Here is a 16,517-nt window from a genome sequence, read left to right as displayed (position 1 = left end):
GATTGCATGTTGTAAGATGGCGCCACCAGTCAAATCTGATTCGCGCCAGCTGCTGCTGCATTAGCCGCATCCCACCAACCAGCCAGCCGCCGTCCGCAAACAAAACTCGCTGCCGAAGTTTGTTGGGTTGCTGTTTTTTTCATTCGCCAGTTCTCCCTTCTCTTGGGCTGTCGGACTTGGCGTGCGCGTTTGTGTGTGTGCATCGGGGGCTCGTAGGAATGTCTGCGGCGGCGGTGCCGACGATTCAGCGGGCAAACTGTGCTTCGCTACTACGTGCGTCCCCACTATGCTTCTAATAGGAGACAGTCCGTCGTGTCTTCAGGATGTGTGATCTTATTGTGCCGATGTGACCCGATCGGCGAAAAAAAAGTGCCCCGTGCGACATAGGGAGCGTCGTGTGTGTGTGTGGTGTGTGCGTGCGCGATTATTATTTTTTTTTCGGAGCGGGGGGGATTACCCCCGTCCCGTCTGTATCCGTCATGGCTAATCCACCCACGAGAAGGCATGGATCTATGAAGATCAGACTGACAGGTGAGTTCGAACAAACCTACTACTCCTGTTTACGCTTTCTCACGTTGAGGGTACCGCGAAAGCTGCACCACGACCCTACGGAATCGGTCGGTACCCTCGCTAGGCCTAACTACGGCAACCGACGGATAGCCTTGCTTTGCAACCGACAGCTCGAGTACGGACTGACTTTTCTGGCCTCAAACACGTCTTTAGGGTCATAAGCGCTTGGTGAGCGTGCTCACGGGCTTCGCAGTTATCGAGCGAGTGTTTTTTTCGTTTCCGTCGTTGCGCAAAGTTCGGCCGGAGAGTTCAACGGAAACTGTACCCCAAGTTTCTTCACTCGGGTACGCGGAGCAAAACACACCGATATCGGGAGATACGAGAGGTCTTCCAAGAAGGAGCACATCTTTATTATTCCGAGAAGATCCAAAAATCGCGTTTTCTTTTTAGAAACTTCTTCGGAAGCGCTGGTCGTTGCTAACTCCGTCGATGTATGATGCACCAAGCGATGCCAGTTGCAGACGAAAATCGTCGCAAGTGCCGTTTTGGTATTCCACACGCTTAGGAGGAGTACGACAGATGTTGGTGCCGGTGGCTTTTGTTGCAAGGTCGAAGATTGTCTGCGATTTGCATTTGTGCGGTTGGCTGCGTGCGTGACTCGGGATTTGAGTCGTCGAGTCTTCCGAGGCCGTGCCTATCGCGAAACAAAAGCCTCCCACCCGCGACGCGCATCGCTAGTTCTGTAGCAGTGGGTCTTTTCTTTTGGCACCCTGCCTTAGCCCGGGGCGACGTTTCTGGTAACGTTTTCCTCGACAAAAACGCGAGTGGGCAGCTGCAGCGGGAACGAGTTTGTTGCGGCGGTCATCGAAGCAAAAAAATAAAAAACGAAACTGGCGGAAGTGGCTTCTTCCCTCCTGGAGCGCACCCTTAATTCATTCCAGATGCGGCGGTAGTGGGCTGGCATTCTGGCGTCGCGTCGATTCGAAATCTACACATGGTGCTCATCTACACACGAGCGCGACATGTAATGGATAGATGAAGTTGATTGCGGTTCCTGTAGGAAATGAAGGCACTGCATCTGTTTGTACTTAAGCACATGTTCTTTTAGCTTGCGTGTGAAGTGTCTACGGTGTTGTTGTTGGTCGGACCTCTAACTTGGCTCATGGCCACTCGCGGAGACCGACCGAGTCTGTGTGGAGATTATATGACATTGATAGACTTTTTCGATGACCGGATTTCGATAACCAACTGAACATGGTGGTGAGAAATGGGAAAACTGTGACGATAGTTGTAGCGCGAGAACTGAACGGCGACACACTCTTGTCTCTGTGTCGTCGTCCTGTTCTCGCGGTATAACTATCGTCATGTCACACCAACTAGCCCAAGCTGCCACACTTCTAAGGGAAAACTATGCATCTACTTCTACGGACACCGTTGGGGCATAGATGACTCGTTGAAAGCCGAAATTGAAAATCCGCCCAAAGCGTACTGAACGAAAGCATCTTGCAGGTTTTTTCGTTTAGATGCGTTGTTGGAGCATAAACAAACAGTTAACTTGCGTGCATATAATGGAACAACATATAACACGTATACGGAAAGCAACACCGTATGTTTAAAACTTTTGGTATTTTTTTACTTATTTTTCTTTTTTGGTCGATCATGTGTTCATTATCCACATGTACTTTTTCTGTCACCACTCCTGCTTGGGCCCGAATGTGGCCTGCAGTATGTATAAATAAAAAAAAAAACAACCTTTTCCTATTTTTCTAAGAAGCGCTAGACTTAATAAAGGGCTTTAGTTTGCTTAGTGTTGTGAAACGTTTTGCACAGAGTAAATCGCATACCTATATAAAGTTAGGCGTACACACCTGCTGGCGGACATCTAAGTGCCTAAAGGAACACTAAAGCGAAAAATTAAATCGGTCTAGAGAAATAAGTTGAAACTCCATTTTCACTAATTTCGCCGGCACAGGATAAATTTCGCGCCGGAACTTCGGCACGTGAACGTCACTGTGACGTCACAAATATGAGCCCCCCCCCCCCACCCCATTTTTTTTGGTCGTTTTTTAGCCACATGCTTCAATAATGTTTTTTTTTTTTTAAGTTTCTGTGTGAGAGGATTTTTGGGTTGGAGGGGGGATCCAAAACGCAATGCAAACGATTTTAACCGATTGCGTAGGACCTAGCAGATGCCGAACTAGCAATTTACTAATACGACCAAAATTAAAGGTACATTAAACTGACAGTTAGTTTAGACTGATAAAATGTGCAATGCAACCTTTAGTGCCATTCATTTTATCACCATAGGTTAATTAAGGGACGAAAAAAAAGTCAACGTTAAAGGTATCATTTTTAAGTTTCCCGGTGAAATCTTCGATAATGACGTCACGGGTGTTCTAAGCGCGCGCGCGTGTTTTGGCCCCAGCGGCTCAGAAAAATTTCCCGTAAATGTCAAGGCTCTGGCTCCCTCAGAAGACGACGACCTCAGCCTCAGAGACAAGAGGGACGCTGTGTCGTCGTTCTGTTCTCGCGCTATAACTATCGTCACGTGCCTACCAATTAGCCCCAAGCTGCCACACTTCTGAGCCCACGTAGAACCGTGAAAATCTGTGACGTCATGGCGACAGTCGCCATGACGTCACAGTTAAGCTGTTGCGGGAATTTCAAAGTGGTGTCGCACCGACATTTTTTTCTTCTTTTTGCTAGTTTTTTTTTTTTCTTCTGATTACCGAGTGTGTTCTCGATGCGAGCCTGGCTTTTTTTGGTGCCGCGAGAAACTAATGTACTAATACGGGACAAGTAGTTCCGTCTTTAGTGTCCCTTTTTTAACTCATTTGTCGGCAACTACAGTATGACGCGGCCAATTTGGATAACACGAGCAAGTGTCGTCTACTGCGTTGCGTCGCCGACGTTCAGGGTCGAAAGGCCCGTTGGCGGCGGCGACAGACCGTGCGAACCTGCGCAGGTAAAGGCGATAACCTTTTTGTTCGGCGGCACGGACGTCGTCTGCTACCGAAAGGCCTTGCCGATAGGCAGACAGACGATTGTCTGGCCGTCATGGTGACGGCGCTCTTGGCCCTTCGCGCTCTGCTATTATATCCCGCACTATCGACGGCAGCACACACCGTGGGCTGTTTCTTTGAAAAAAAAAAAAAAAAAAAAACGTCGTGCTAGACTATAGCGTGTTTTGCGTGCTAGCGTGTGGAAAATGGAGGGGGGAACTACGTGGTAAGTGAAAGTGGCGGTTTATCTTCAGGCGGCTGCTTCGTAATGAAACAGGAGGGAGGGAAATGGACCGAACAGTCCATTTCCCTCCTGACGCTGGGGCACGATGAGGCCTCAAATATTGCACGCCTCAAATGTGAGATGTGCATTGTTTAGGGAAATTACGAAGGTGGCGAGGTACGTGTGACGTGAATCTAAAGAAAACAGAAAAATGAAACAATAAATCGTGGAAAATATGGAATGAAAAAAGAAGAAAAAAAGTGCAATTATGTACTCGGGATGCTGAAGTTATATATAAAAAATGTAGAAGTACAAATTACGACACAATATTAATGAGAGCTAACAGACACTAATGCCAAGGAATGTATAGGGCAAGTTATTAGAACCAATGTAAAGTAAATAGAAAGAAAGAAAAGTGGTTGAAAAAATAACTTGCCGCGAGCAGGTATATATATATATATATATATATATATATATATATATATATATATATATATATATATATATATATATATATATATATATATATATATAGTACAAACGTGTGCTGCTTTTGACGCTGAACTCGAGGCGCATGAGCACATCGCGCCTTTCGTTCTGTTTGCCCCCCCCCCCCCCTTTTTTTTTTTTGATCGCGTTTTCCTTCCACTTCTCCGAGACCTCGTGTTCGGCCAAGCGTTTTGAGGTCTTTCGGCGCTGTCGAGAGGCTCTGCGTTTTTTCGAAACGCTTCAGAGGCGCGCCGCCTTTTTTCGTATTGGCGTGTGTACCGTAGTACAATCTGGCGTTGTGGTTTCAGTTGGGCGATCGCTTTTCTTCTTTTTTTTCTTTTTTTTTGTCGATCGAGCCTTTGTTCTCGGGGTTGGCGAAACTGGAAGGCAGCGCTTGTTGCTTCGCCGCCTGCTGAACTCTTCCGGGTGAAAGTGAACGTTATTACGGGTATACGTGCAGCGCTGAACTCGGTGAACGGGTAGTAGTAGTAGTAGTAGTAGTAGTAGTAGTAGTAGTAGTAGTAGTAGTAATAGACTTTTATTCAGCCAAATTTACAGGCCGAGCATTTTGACGGGTAGTGCGCGGGTAATAATGTCCCGAAATTGCACCGGATGTAAAGGGGAGGGGGGGGGGGCGGTGTAATAAATTGATAACTGCTGACGTTTTACGTCACGAAGCCGCGATATTATGATTACGAGAGACGCCGTAGTGTGTGGAGGGCACCTGAAATAATTCGACCACCAGGTGTTCTTTACAGGGGCACTATAGAGCGAAACTATTTTTTTTCCGCTCATTAATCAAGTACAGTTTTACAATGCCGGAAACACCACTCTTACCACCCTGACTACGGTACACTCTAAAGAAACATCGAGTTTTTAAAAGGGGTGTCTTTTTGTCCCACAACAACAATCGTCATCAGGCTTGCGTGCGCTTCCTGCCGCGGTGGTCTAGTGGCTATAAGGTACTCGGCTGCTGACCCGCAGGTCGCGGGTTCGATTCCCGGCTGCGGCGGCTGCATTTCCGATGGAGGCGGAAATGTTGTAGGCCCGTGTACTCAGATTTGTGTGCACGTTAAAGAACCCCAGGTGGTCTAAATTTCCGGAGCCCTCCACTACGGCGTCTCTCATTATCATATGGTGGTTTTGGGACGTTAAACCCCACAAATCAATCAATCATTGCGTGCGCTTCCTTTCTTGAAAACTCGGCGCTGGCCACTTTCCTATCGAGAAGGCAATGTAACCCTGATAATGAGCATGTCGATCGTGACCGGAATGTACCGGGCGCGGGGCGATAGCGCAAGGATGGAACGCGATATAGATGACGATTATTGTTGTGGGACAAAAAGACACCCTTCTTACTCGCTATTTTTTTTTAGAGTGTAGTGTCACATACACTGGCCGGCGGTGGGGCGGCTCGCACTGAGCGACACATTGATTGATTTGTGGGGTTTAACGTCCCAAAACCAGCATATGATTATGAGAGAGGCCGTAGTGGAGGGCTCTAGAAATTTCGACCACCTGGGGTTCTTTAACGTGCACCCAAATCTGAGCACACGGGCCTCGACATTTCCGCCTCCATCGGAAATGCAGCCGCAGCCGGGATTTGAACCGCACTGAGCGACACAGCAGCGAGCAATGCAGCCTGCTCGATGCAGTACTTGCGTGCGTTCGTCGTTGATCCCTATCTCGTTCTTTCTCGTGGTGGCGTAGACGACCGTCTTTTTTTTTTCCTTTCTTCTACCGCTATCTCCCCCCTAAGACGTCCTTCGGACCGAGTCCCCCCCCCCCTTTCCACTCCCTGCCGGGGAGAGGACGCCGATGAACTGCGCTGCGCCTATAGACTCTTTATTTTGCCGGGAGTGTCGATAACCACACGCGATAAGTCCGACCGCGTGCGCATGCACTGCGGGTGACGCAATGCACAACGCTTTACTTGCTGCACCGCCGCCTTGCCCGCGTGAGTCACACCGCTCAAAAAAAAAAAAAAAAAAACGGCGGCTGGTGGCACTTCCCAACCGTGCCGAAGCAACACCACCTAGATTTTTTTTTTCAAGGCCTCGGCAAGCCTCCGTCTCGTCAGCGTGACGTCACTGCTGTGAGATCTGTGAGAAAGCAACGCTCGACTGGCTGAGGTTGGAATGGCCAGCTTCCAGGCAGATCTCACACTGATGACGTCACGTAGGCTTGCGGAGGCCTGAAAAAAAGTCTAGGTGGTGTTGGCCGAGGTCGCTGACACGGGTGGTCGTTCAGTCAAGTTAAAGGAGGGCTGTAAAAAAAAGTGTAAATAAATTATACATCAACCGTCTTACCAGATCGCGTCGTGCTGACTGCAGTTGATCAGATACTGTACGGGTATTGGTACTATCGAGATGTCGTAGTATGCGGGGGCTTTTTACGTCCCAAAAGCGCGTTATTAAACTTCTCAGCGCGAAAATTTCACACTACGAGCACAAGAGACGAAGAAGACGAGCGCAGACTTCCAACTCGCTGAAAAGTTTATTAATGGATTCAATTAACTAGCCCAATCCCACTCTTTAGTACCAATGGTGCGTCCGCCCCTTAGTCATCTTAACGGGGCCAGTAGACAACCGAAAATTGTTATGAAAAGAAATATGTGCATTTTTTGCTTTGTGATCGGGCTGCCGCAACAAATTTTCAAATACGTGCTATATTAAGGGAGTTACAGGGGTTTAGAACGTCGGTTTCAGCTGGTTTCAAATTTTCGCGCCGCCTCTCTCCACCCTTCTCCCTCACAGGAAAGGGGAAGTCGTATAGCCCGTCGCAGTGACTGGTTTGGAGCAATCGACAAGCTGCGTGCTACGTCAAGTCGCCGATTCGGCGGTTTTGCGTCGCTGCGCGTGAAAGGAGGATTGATTAGGCGTAGGAAAGGAGTGCGGGAATTGTTTTTTTTTTTTTCTTCGAAATGTAGGCTCTGCGCGGCGCGCAGTGCTGCAATATTCGGAAGACGTGATCGCCACGGTCTTCTCTCTACATTTCCGAGCATATTTAGGGGGTGTAAAAACAAAACAAAGCAAAACTACTGCTATGTGGGGTTTAACGTCCCAAAGTTACCATATGATTATGAGAGACGCCGTAGGGGAGGGCTCCGGAAATTTCGACCACCTGGGGTTCTTTGACGTGCACCCAAATCTGAGCATACGGGCCTGCAACATTTTCGCCTCCGTCGGAAATGCAGCCGCCGCCGCAGCCGGGATTCGAACCCGCGACCTGCGGGTGAGCAGCCGATTACCTTAGCCACTAGACCACCGTGGCGGGAAAGAACAAAAGAAAGTAAAACGTAGGAGCCTTTTGACGGGCCTTTTGAAGGAGGGGAGAGGGGGGGTCCATACATGTGTACAAGTCGAAATGCAATATCACATTCCTGTGCACAAGGCAAGGTAACACAAGGCAAGGTAACTTAATGGGGGTTTTTAATGGGCCCTGAGTTCGCGATCACAGTATAATGATGATGATCTCCACCGCCATGGTTCGTACCCACTCAGAGGGATTGCAGTGAAGGCACTGTCGTCTTCATTCTCTACCCGCGCTTCCCTTGTTTTTCCTGGTAGTGATACTTCTTATCAATATTAAGGGTGCATGTCGGAAGAACATCCCAGCTTTTTATCTGAATTAATCCCCCCACCCCGCTCTGACGTGCCTCGCAATCGCATCGCGTATTAACGCGTGTGAACCCCGGAAATTATTCTCGTAGTTGTGCTCGAGTTTTCGCTCGTCTGCCGGAGTTGCGCCGCTCGTCTGCTCGATAAGGCCCTCCGAGTGCATGCGTACGAAAAGAGCGGACGCCAGCGAAGGAGGAACGCTATCGGCTCGCCAAGTATGCCGGCGTTTCCCGAGAACGCTCTAATCTCGTCCCCGAGATGCAGACGCCCCACACATGCACCGTCAACGTCTCCTCGGTGGTGCGGCGAACGCGCTGTGTGTGTGTGATCGGTGACCAGCCCGTCTCCATTATTGTCTTGACCAAGGCCCGTAGTCAGAATTTTTTTTTTGGGGGGGGGGGGGGGGGGGGAATGGACAGCGTTGTCATGCCTCTTCTGTCCGTGTGTTTGCGGTGCGCGTTCACAAAAAAGAATTCCTATTATGACGCGACAGGTCACGAGATGACGTCACCGCGTGGCGGCGCATGTAGTTCGCCGGGATTTGTGAAGTCGTCATCGTGACGTCACGCAATGTAACGTCACATGATACCGCCATCGGATGACGTCGTCGCCTGGTTACTTAATCGACGTAGCGCGTTTTAAAACATAGGACAGGGGAAGGGACAGAAGGGAGCGCTTACTTCCAACAAAATTTTATTTCAAGGAGCGTACATATATATGCTCACGAAATTCGAAAACAACAGACAAACAGATGAAAAAACCCTCTATTGTCATGCGCTAAAAACTTATGATCTCAAAAACGACAATTCTTTTTCACAAAGACCGAGAGTCATGAGCATATATATGTACGCTCCTTGAAATAAAATTTTGTTGGAAGTAAGCGCTCCCTTCTGTCCATTCCCCTGTCCTGTGTTTTAAAACGCGCTACGTCGATTAAGTATGTCTTACCAACATGCCCAACTTTATACTCTAGTCGCCTGGTCAGTGGCGGTCCGATCACGGAGGCTGTACGAATCCAGGTTAGGGTGCAGAAAGCTTGCAATGCCTTCGATTCCCGAGGCAATTCAAAGCCGCGTCACGTGCAGATTAAGCAGGAAACGGAGGGTAAAGGAAGGATGAATAAGTCGCCCGAGAAGACGAGAGAGATTATCGTCATCCGCCTTTCAGTCCGTCTTAGGCCAATCCATGCAAGGGGCCTTTCGTGCATTTGCGTGTGCTGCAGCCCATGCGACACTGTGGTTGTATTCGATTGGCCTGCCCACGTCTGTCAGCTCAAAAAAAAAAAAAAAAAAAGACTTCGTAAGCGTGCCCGTACGCTTTCCTGTTACAATAGTGACAGGGGAGTCACGTGACAGCGTCGTAGCGTGAACGATTGCCAGAGCGAGAGCTCCCTCCTCTGCCAGACCCACTGTCTGTAGTGCGCGAAGTGTGGCAGACACCACAAGGGCGTCTGTGTCATCTGTCGCGGCTAATCACGTGGCTGACTTTCTCTGGGTAGCGTGCTGCATCAGTGTGTAAAGTACTTGTAAGTCCGAGGTACCATCACCAAATACGCGTGTCATAGCCTGAACTCGGGCACGTCGACGAACAGCGCGGCGGGAGGGATTCATATATTAGAGAGTTTCAGTACTGCGGAATGGTGCTACGTAGGCATCACGCAAGCGCCTTGCGTTACGTGGCGTCGTTTGCCATCAATCGGCTTTTAGTACGCCGCAGTACCCGCGTACGTAACGAGCGGGAAGCGTGTTGCGTCATCTGGTAGATCAAAATAGAAGTACGTGTTGTCAACAGCCAATGTGAGCCAATCCAAGTGTTATAGCCAGATTATGGTCATATTTTAAGCCACAGAGCCGGTCGGTGCTTGCCTTCGATGCCGCCGTTTTGCAAAACGAAGTCTCGCGCTGTCGCGAACTTGTTCGAGAGCGGCGCGATCAGCTCATACGTAGCGGCTGCGTACGTAACGCGATACGTGCGCGTTGCAGTCTGCGCATGCGCACTACGCAGAACGTGGCGTCCTTACGTGCGCAACGCCGCCACGTACGCAGCGTACGCAGTACTAAAACTCTCTATTCTCGCGAAACAACTTTGGTTATAGCCGCTTTCGCCAGCCTCTCCTATAGGTCGGCATTCGTGCATGGTGTAGCGTATAACGGACGTTCGCGGTTACGAAACTGCGCGCGCGCGGATTACGAAACTGACTCGTCCGCGCTCATTTGTGCCAGCGGCTTGAATTATACTCACGACGAACGAATGTTTTCCCTCTTCCTGGTCGGCCCCTTGGCCTAACCTGATGGGCATCGCACGTATCCGTTGTGGCGGATATAACAGTAATGAAAGGTGAAGTGCGAGCTACGACTGTTGTGCGTGTTCTTGTTGTGTATGTAGCTTGCGTATACTCGGCGGAGCAGCTGCAATCGTGCACGCGAAGGGGAAAAAAAAACCTGGTGTCGTTAACTCGTTACGCTTCGTCACGTCAATTTTGCGTGGACGCCGTAATGCACTCGGCGAGAACGCGTGTCACTCGATGTGAACATCGCACCAAACTTTCACATTCACTTCAATTATGGTTCTCTAATGTCGAAGCAGAACACGCGGTTTGTTTTTCTTCTGTTGTGCCAGAGTAAGGAAAAAAAAAACTTCTTTTTCCGCTTTGCGGTATAAAAGGAAGGCAAAGTTAAGGACTAACTCATGTAATGGGAGTTAGTCCTTAACTTTAACTGCAGTTAATGATCGTCATCATCAGCCTGACTACGTCCACTGCAGGACAAAGGCCTCTCCCATGTTCCGCCAGTTAACCCGGTCCTGTGCTTGCTGCTGCCAATTTACACCCGCAAACTTCTTAATCTCGTCTGCCCACCTAACCTTCTGTCTCCCCCTAACCCGCTTTCCTTCTCTGGGAATCCAGTTAGTTACCCTTAACGACCAGCGGTTATCCTGTCTACGCGCTACATGCCCGGCCCATGTCCATTTCCTCTTCTTTATTTCAACAACTACGATATCCCTAACCCCCGTTTGTTCCCTAATCCACTCTGCTCTCTTCTTGTCTCTTAAGGTTACACCTACCATTTTTCTTTGCTAGTTCATTGATTGGCTTCTTGCGTATCAGTTTCTGTCGTATCAGTTTCTGTAGCAGTTAACGATATACTACGATTATCAGGACTATATAATGTTGCGTGTAGCTTAGAAGTAAATATATTTGAATTCTTTGGCGAGAAGAAGGCGAGAAAAGCGTTGAAAACGAGCGGGCTACTCACTAAGAGCATTCGTTCCCCGCGAGCGCTTTTCTAGGCTATATACACGCTGGTGCACAAAACCGGAAGCCGTCCAGGACTAGCGCGTGTAAAACGGGAAACAAGGGATACACGGGACGGGCTCGTGCTGGAAAATGAAGTCTACTGAAAAAAGGACGACCCGCTTCCTATGTAGACAGCAACAACGCCACTACACCTTGTGTTGCTGCTGGTCCGTGTTCGTGTTGTCTCGACTTCACTATTAGCGACATTTATAGCGCCAGAACAAAACGACGACTCAGAGACAAGAAGGACACGAAGGTCTCTGTGTCGTCGTTCTGTTCTCGCGCTATAACTATCGTCATGCCATACTTAACTAGCCCAAGCTGCCACACTTCTAATTCACTCTTGGGCCCGTGTTCGCAAGTCCTGTATTTTAATTACTATGAGCGTGCACACACGTGCATGCATGTGCTCTGGGTATGTCGTGTAGAAAACGGAATATTCGCGTCGTGACACCGGCTGTCGCGTTCACGTGTGCTTGCTCAACACAAAGGTGTGTGTGTGTGTGTGTGTGTGTGTGTGTGTGTGTGTGTGTGTGTGTGTGTGTGTGTGTGTGTGTGTGTGTGTGTGTGTGTGTGTGTGTGTGTGTGTGTGTGTGTGTGTTTACACGGCTGAGGGGTGTATCTCTACTGAAACGATCCGTATGCGATGTCCAACGATTCCGTATGTTTCCGTAAGAATCTTACAGAAATATATGGAAAATATATGGGAAACATATGGAATTATTGGACTCGCATACGGAACGTTTCAGTAGGGATATGTCTGTCTGTCGGTTGGTGATAAGTGTGGTTCTTGCGATCTATCCGTCGGGCCGAGGTCGTTCCGCGGCAGCCTTTCCCTTTCCCCTCCGTCGCCTTCCTCTTCCTGGCACGCGCGCTCCTGCTGTCGACTAGACGATCGGGGCGGCCCGTCTGGTGTGCCTCCGTCCGTCCCTTATCTTTGTTATCGTGCCGCCGCATCGTTTGGGGGGTGCCGCCGCCGACTGCGACCGATACGGGTGTGCGAGATGCAACGTGGTCCCCAAAGGCGGCACGGCTGTTCCATCTCCCTTTGTTCCGAGGTTGTCACGTGCGCGTCGAAAAGGGAGAGAATGAGCTCTTTTATCGGTGAACTAACGGGGAAACCTTCGTTGGCCCTCAGTCCAGGACTACATCGGCTTGCGCGAACCCTGCAAGCCCGCTGGGCTTTCGCTGCTCCAGCTGCTGCTGCTGCTGTTCCTGCCGGCCATAGAATTTCCTAATATACACTAGAGGGAACTCTGGCGCTAGTGTCTATGGGAGCTGCAACGCACGGCGCTTCAGCGAACATGGGAATGATGGGTAGTACACACATTTGTCTAGTATTCGTACTTCTGGCCATGCTGTTGGCTCCCTGTGTGTTCGTGTGGCTTGGAGCTGTCTTCTTACGAAAAAAATATTAGCAAATGTTCAGCGGTTGCGCTTCGCCGTCTTGTTATTTTAGACTTACCTTTCCAAATCGGGTCACGAAGTTCAAAAGGGTTTAATTTTTTTTTTCAAAACAAAACCGAAACACAGCAATAAACGAAGCCGCGAGTATACGATTCGCCGCCCGCAAGTACGAAGACTATAGGCAAATGTGTGTACTACCCATCATTCCCATGCATGGTCGCTGAACGATCTTAGCGCCAGAGTCCCCTTCAGTTAACTTTAGGAAACTCTATGCTGCCAGCGTAAGCTGAGAGCAGTGCAGACTTCTAAAAGGAGGAAAGGGTGGCGTACGTAGGGGATGGCAGGAATTGAAGCCCCGTGAAGCGGAGCATTGTCGCGTGTGTGAGTGGTGCGTCGTCGGTACGGATCCACAAAAAATGGCAGTATTTTATTTATTTATTTATTTATTATTTACTAATACCTCAAATACCCCGGCTTGGGGTTTTAACATGAGGGATGGGCTGTTGTGTAGTGATAATGACTCGACGTACGTCTTGAAGGCTTGTGGGTTGGATTGGAGCACAGCATCTCTAGGTAGACGGTTCCAGTCTCTTGCTGTGGTGACATAGAAGGGGCAGAGAGCCGGACGAAAGCGATTTCATCATTCAAGAGGCGAGGAAATGAATCGGTCTGCAGTTGCGACGGATTTGACGGCGCCAATGGTTTGCGTGTCCGACCTCATCCCCGCGAACCTCGTTATAGCGATTTATCGGTTATAGCGAAATTAATACGGACTCTGGTTAGTCGCGCTTCTATTCGGTGACATTTATTTTGTTTTGTTCATATAACGAAACCGGAGACGCGAGGACCGCCGCTGCGATATCTGCTTTATTATGCAGGGATATTCGGTTTGCGTGACACTGAAAACTCTGAAGGTAGCGTAAAAGGGAGAACGAATACTGAAAGACAATGCACCACTACATTTCTGTCTAAAACGTGCTTGTGGCTTGAAAATTTGTCTTAAAACGTGGTTTAAAATAAGCTCGCAATGGCGGAAACGACGATTTCTTGCTTGGGATAGAAATTTTCACTGTTTGAACGAACGTCGGTTATAACGAACTAACTTATGATTCCGATGCTAATTCGACACAAAAGAGGTAAGTCTAATGACAACGCCCCGCCGCGGTGGTCTAGTGGCTAAGGTACTCGGCTGCTGACTCGCAGGTCGCGGGATCGAATCCCGGCTGTGGCGGCTGCATTCCCGACGGAGGCGGAAACGTTGTATAGGCCCACGTGTGCTCAGATTTGGGTGCACGTTAAAAAAAACCCAGGTGGTCTAAATTTCCGGAGCCCTCCACTACGGCGTCTCTCATAATCATATAGTAGTTTTGGGACGTTAAACCCCACATATCAATCAATCAATTACGAAATGGGAAGGTGAAGTGTGAGTTACGGCTGTTGTGCGTGCTCTTGCTGTGTAGGTGGCCGGCGTATACTCGGCGGAGCAGCTGCAATCGTGCACGCGAAGGGGGAAAAAAAAAACCTGGTGTCGTTAACGTGTTACGCTGCGTCCGTCACGTCAATTTTGCGTGGACGCCTTAATTAATTCACTCGGCGGGAACGCGTGTCACTCGGTGTGAACATCGCACCAAACTTTCACATTCACTTCAATTATGGTTCTCTAATGTTGAAGCAAAACACGTGGTTTTTTTTTCTTCTGTTGTGCCAGAGTAAGGAAAAAAAGTGCCGCCATATCCACGAAGTGAATGATCATGAGTGGGCGAAGCTCCGGAGGTAAACCTGGCAAACCATGAATCCTCTGTACATTTTGCCCACTCGATTTTATTACAACGCTCCCCCTAGCGTACGTCGCCGCACTAAATCGAACGATTGCCTTCAACCAATGACACGCGCCATATGTGACATCATTCCTATTTTATAAGATCTCGCGTCTTTCATCAACTACAAGTACCGCTTTCTAGTTTATAACATCTTGCATCTTTTCATCATCAGCTACAAGTACCACCATCTAGTAAACACTACAAGAACTAAACGAGAGGTGGCTACATACAGGAGACGGTACCGCCATCTAGTGAACACTGCAAGAACTAAACTAGAGGTGGCTACATACAGGGGACGCACAGCCCACGCCCTAAGGAGCTTCGCCCCTAAAAAACTTCTTTTTCCGCTTTGCGGTAAAAGGCAGGCAAAGTTGCGGACTAACTCATATAATGGGAGTTAGTCCTTAAAGGGGTCGCGAAACGGTCGCTTTACAACGACCATGCGGCACCATCGGCAGCCACATGTTCTAACTGTATCATCAGCCCGAGTGGAGCTGCATAGACGCTCAGTTGCCTATCGAGCAACGCGGAACTCTATGGCATATCGAGCACGCGCAAGAGGCGCTCATCGGCGTCTGCCATACGCGATCCGCGTCCCCACAAGGACGCTGCTTAAGATGACGTCAGAGTTCAAGTTAGCGCTGATTGCGTATGACAAAGACGCTGACGAGTGTCCCAGTTGCACTAATGCAAGTACCGAAAAGTTTCGCGTTCCTCGATAGGCGAAGAATTACTTATGATGACGTCACCTAGTTATATATATATATATATATATATATATATATATATATATATATATATATATATATATATATATATATATATATATATATATATATATATATTGTTATGGCGTTTATTAGCAGGCACACAGCGAGTATAGACAATGGCGACAGTAACGGCCAAGCACGGACTCCCAGCGCGAGCGGCGTCCTTTTTTGGGTAGACCCACTAGAGAACACTTGAGAGTTTGACCCACTTCAGTGTTCGGCGGCTTCTCTACAATATGTATAGTTAGTGCGTGTGGACGCTGGTGGCTTCGCATTGTCGCTTTAGAGCGAGCGCTTCACGACCCCTTTAACTGCAGTTAATGATATACTATGATTATCGGGACTATATAATGTTGTGAGTAGCTTAGAAGTAAATATATTTGAATTCTTTGGCGAGAAGAAGGCGAGAAAGGCGTTGAAAACGAGCGGGCTACTCACTAAGAGCATTCGTTCCCCGCGAGCGCTTTTCTAGGCTATACACGCTGGTGCACGAAACCGGAAGCCGTCCAGGACTAGCGCGTGTAAAGCGGGAAAACACGGGATACACGGGACGGGCTCGTGTTGGAAACTGAAGTTTATTGGAAAGAGGACGACCCGCTTCCTATGTAGATATATCAATAACGCCGCTACACCTCGTGTTGCTGCTGGTCCGTGTTCGTGTTGTCTTGACTTCTCCTTTGGAGTGTGGCAGCTTGAGCTAGTTGGTACCGGGCATGACGATAGTTATAGCGCGAGAACAAAACGACTACACAGAGACAAGAAGGTGTCCGTCGTCTCTTTCTTGTCTCTGTGTCGTCGTTTTGTTCTCGCGCTATAACTATCTTCACGTTTGGGCCCGTGTTCGCAAGTCCTGTATTTTAATTACTGTGAGCGTGCACACACGTGCATGCATGTGCTCTGGGTATGTCGTGTAGAAAACGGAATATTCGCGTCGTGACACCGGCTGTCGCGTTCACGTGTGCTTGCTCAACACAAAGGTGTGTGTGTGTGTGTGTGTGTGTGTGTGTGTGTGTGTGTGTGTGTGTGTGTTTACACGGCTGAGGGGTGTATCTCTACTGAAACGATCCGTATGCGATGTCGAACGATTCCGTATGTTTCCGTAAGAATCTTACAGAAATATATGGAAAATATATGGGAAACATATGTATTCCGTATGGAAACATATGGAATTATTGGACTCGCATACGGAACGTTTCAGTAGGGATATGTCTGTCTGTCGGTTGGTGATAAGTGTGGTTCTTGCGATCTATCCGTCGGGCCGAGGTCGTTCCGCGGCAGCCTTTCCCTTTCCCCTCCGTCGCCTTCCTCTTCCTGGCACGCGCGCTCCTGCTGTCGACTAGACGATCGGGGCGGCCCGTCTGGTGCGCCTCCGTCCGTCCCT

General features: G+C 48.9%; 1 protein-coding gene across 2 annotated transcripts in view; it reads left to right on the top strand.

Moving 5' to 3' along the window:
- The first annotated feature begins 50 nt into the window (after positions 1-50).
- Positions 51-16,517, top strand: part of Smurf (SMAD specific E3 ubiquitin protein ligase) — a 131,799-nt gene continuing 115,332 nt past the window's right edge. The window contains exon 1 of one of the 2 annotated variants that reach the window (XM_075868674.1): positions 51-531. In XM_075868674.1, coding sequence (XP_075724789.1) covers positions 480-531 — 52 coding nt within the window. In that variant the 5' untranslated portion in view covers positions 51-479. The remainder of the gene's footprint in view (positions 532-16,517) is intronic. The other variant, XM_037431038.2, reaches the window with a different exon arrangement.

The sequence above is a fragment of the Rhipicephalus microplus genome, chromosome 7, assembly GCF_043290135.1.
Source record: "Rhipicephalus microplus isolate Deutch F79 chromosome 7, USDA_Rmic, whole genome shotgun sequence".
Lineage (NCBI taxonomy): Eukaryota > Metazoa > Arthropoda > Arachnida > Ixodida > Ixodidae > Rhipicephalus > Rhipicephalus microplus.
Note: the sequence above shows the minus strand (reverse complement) of the source record. Positions and strands in the feature narration are given on the sequence as shown.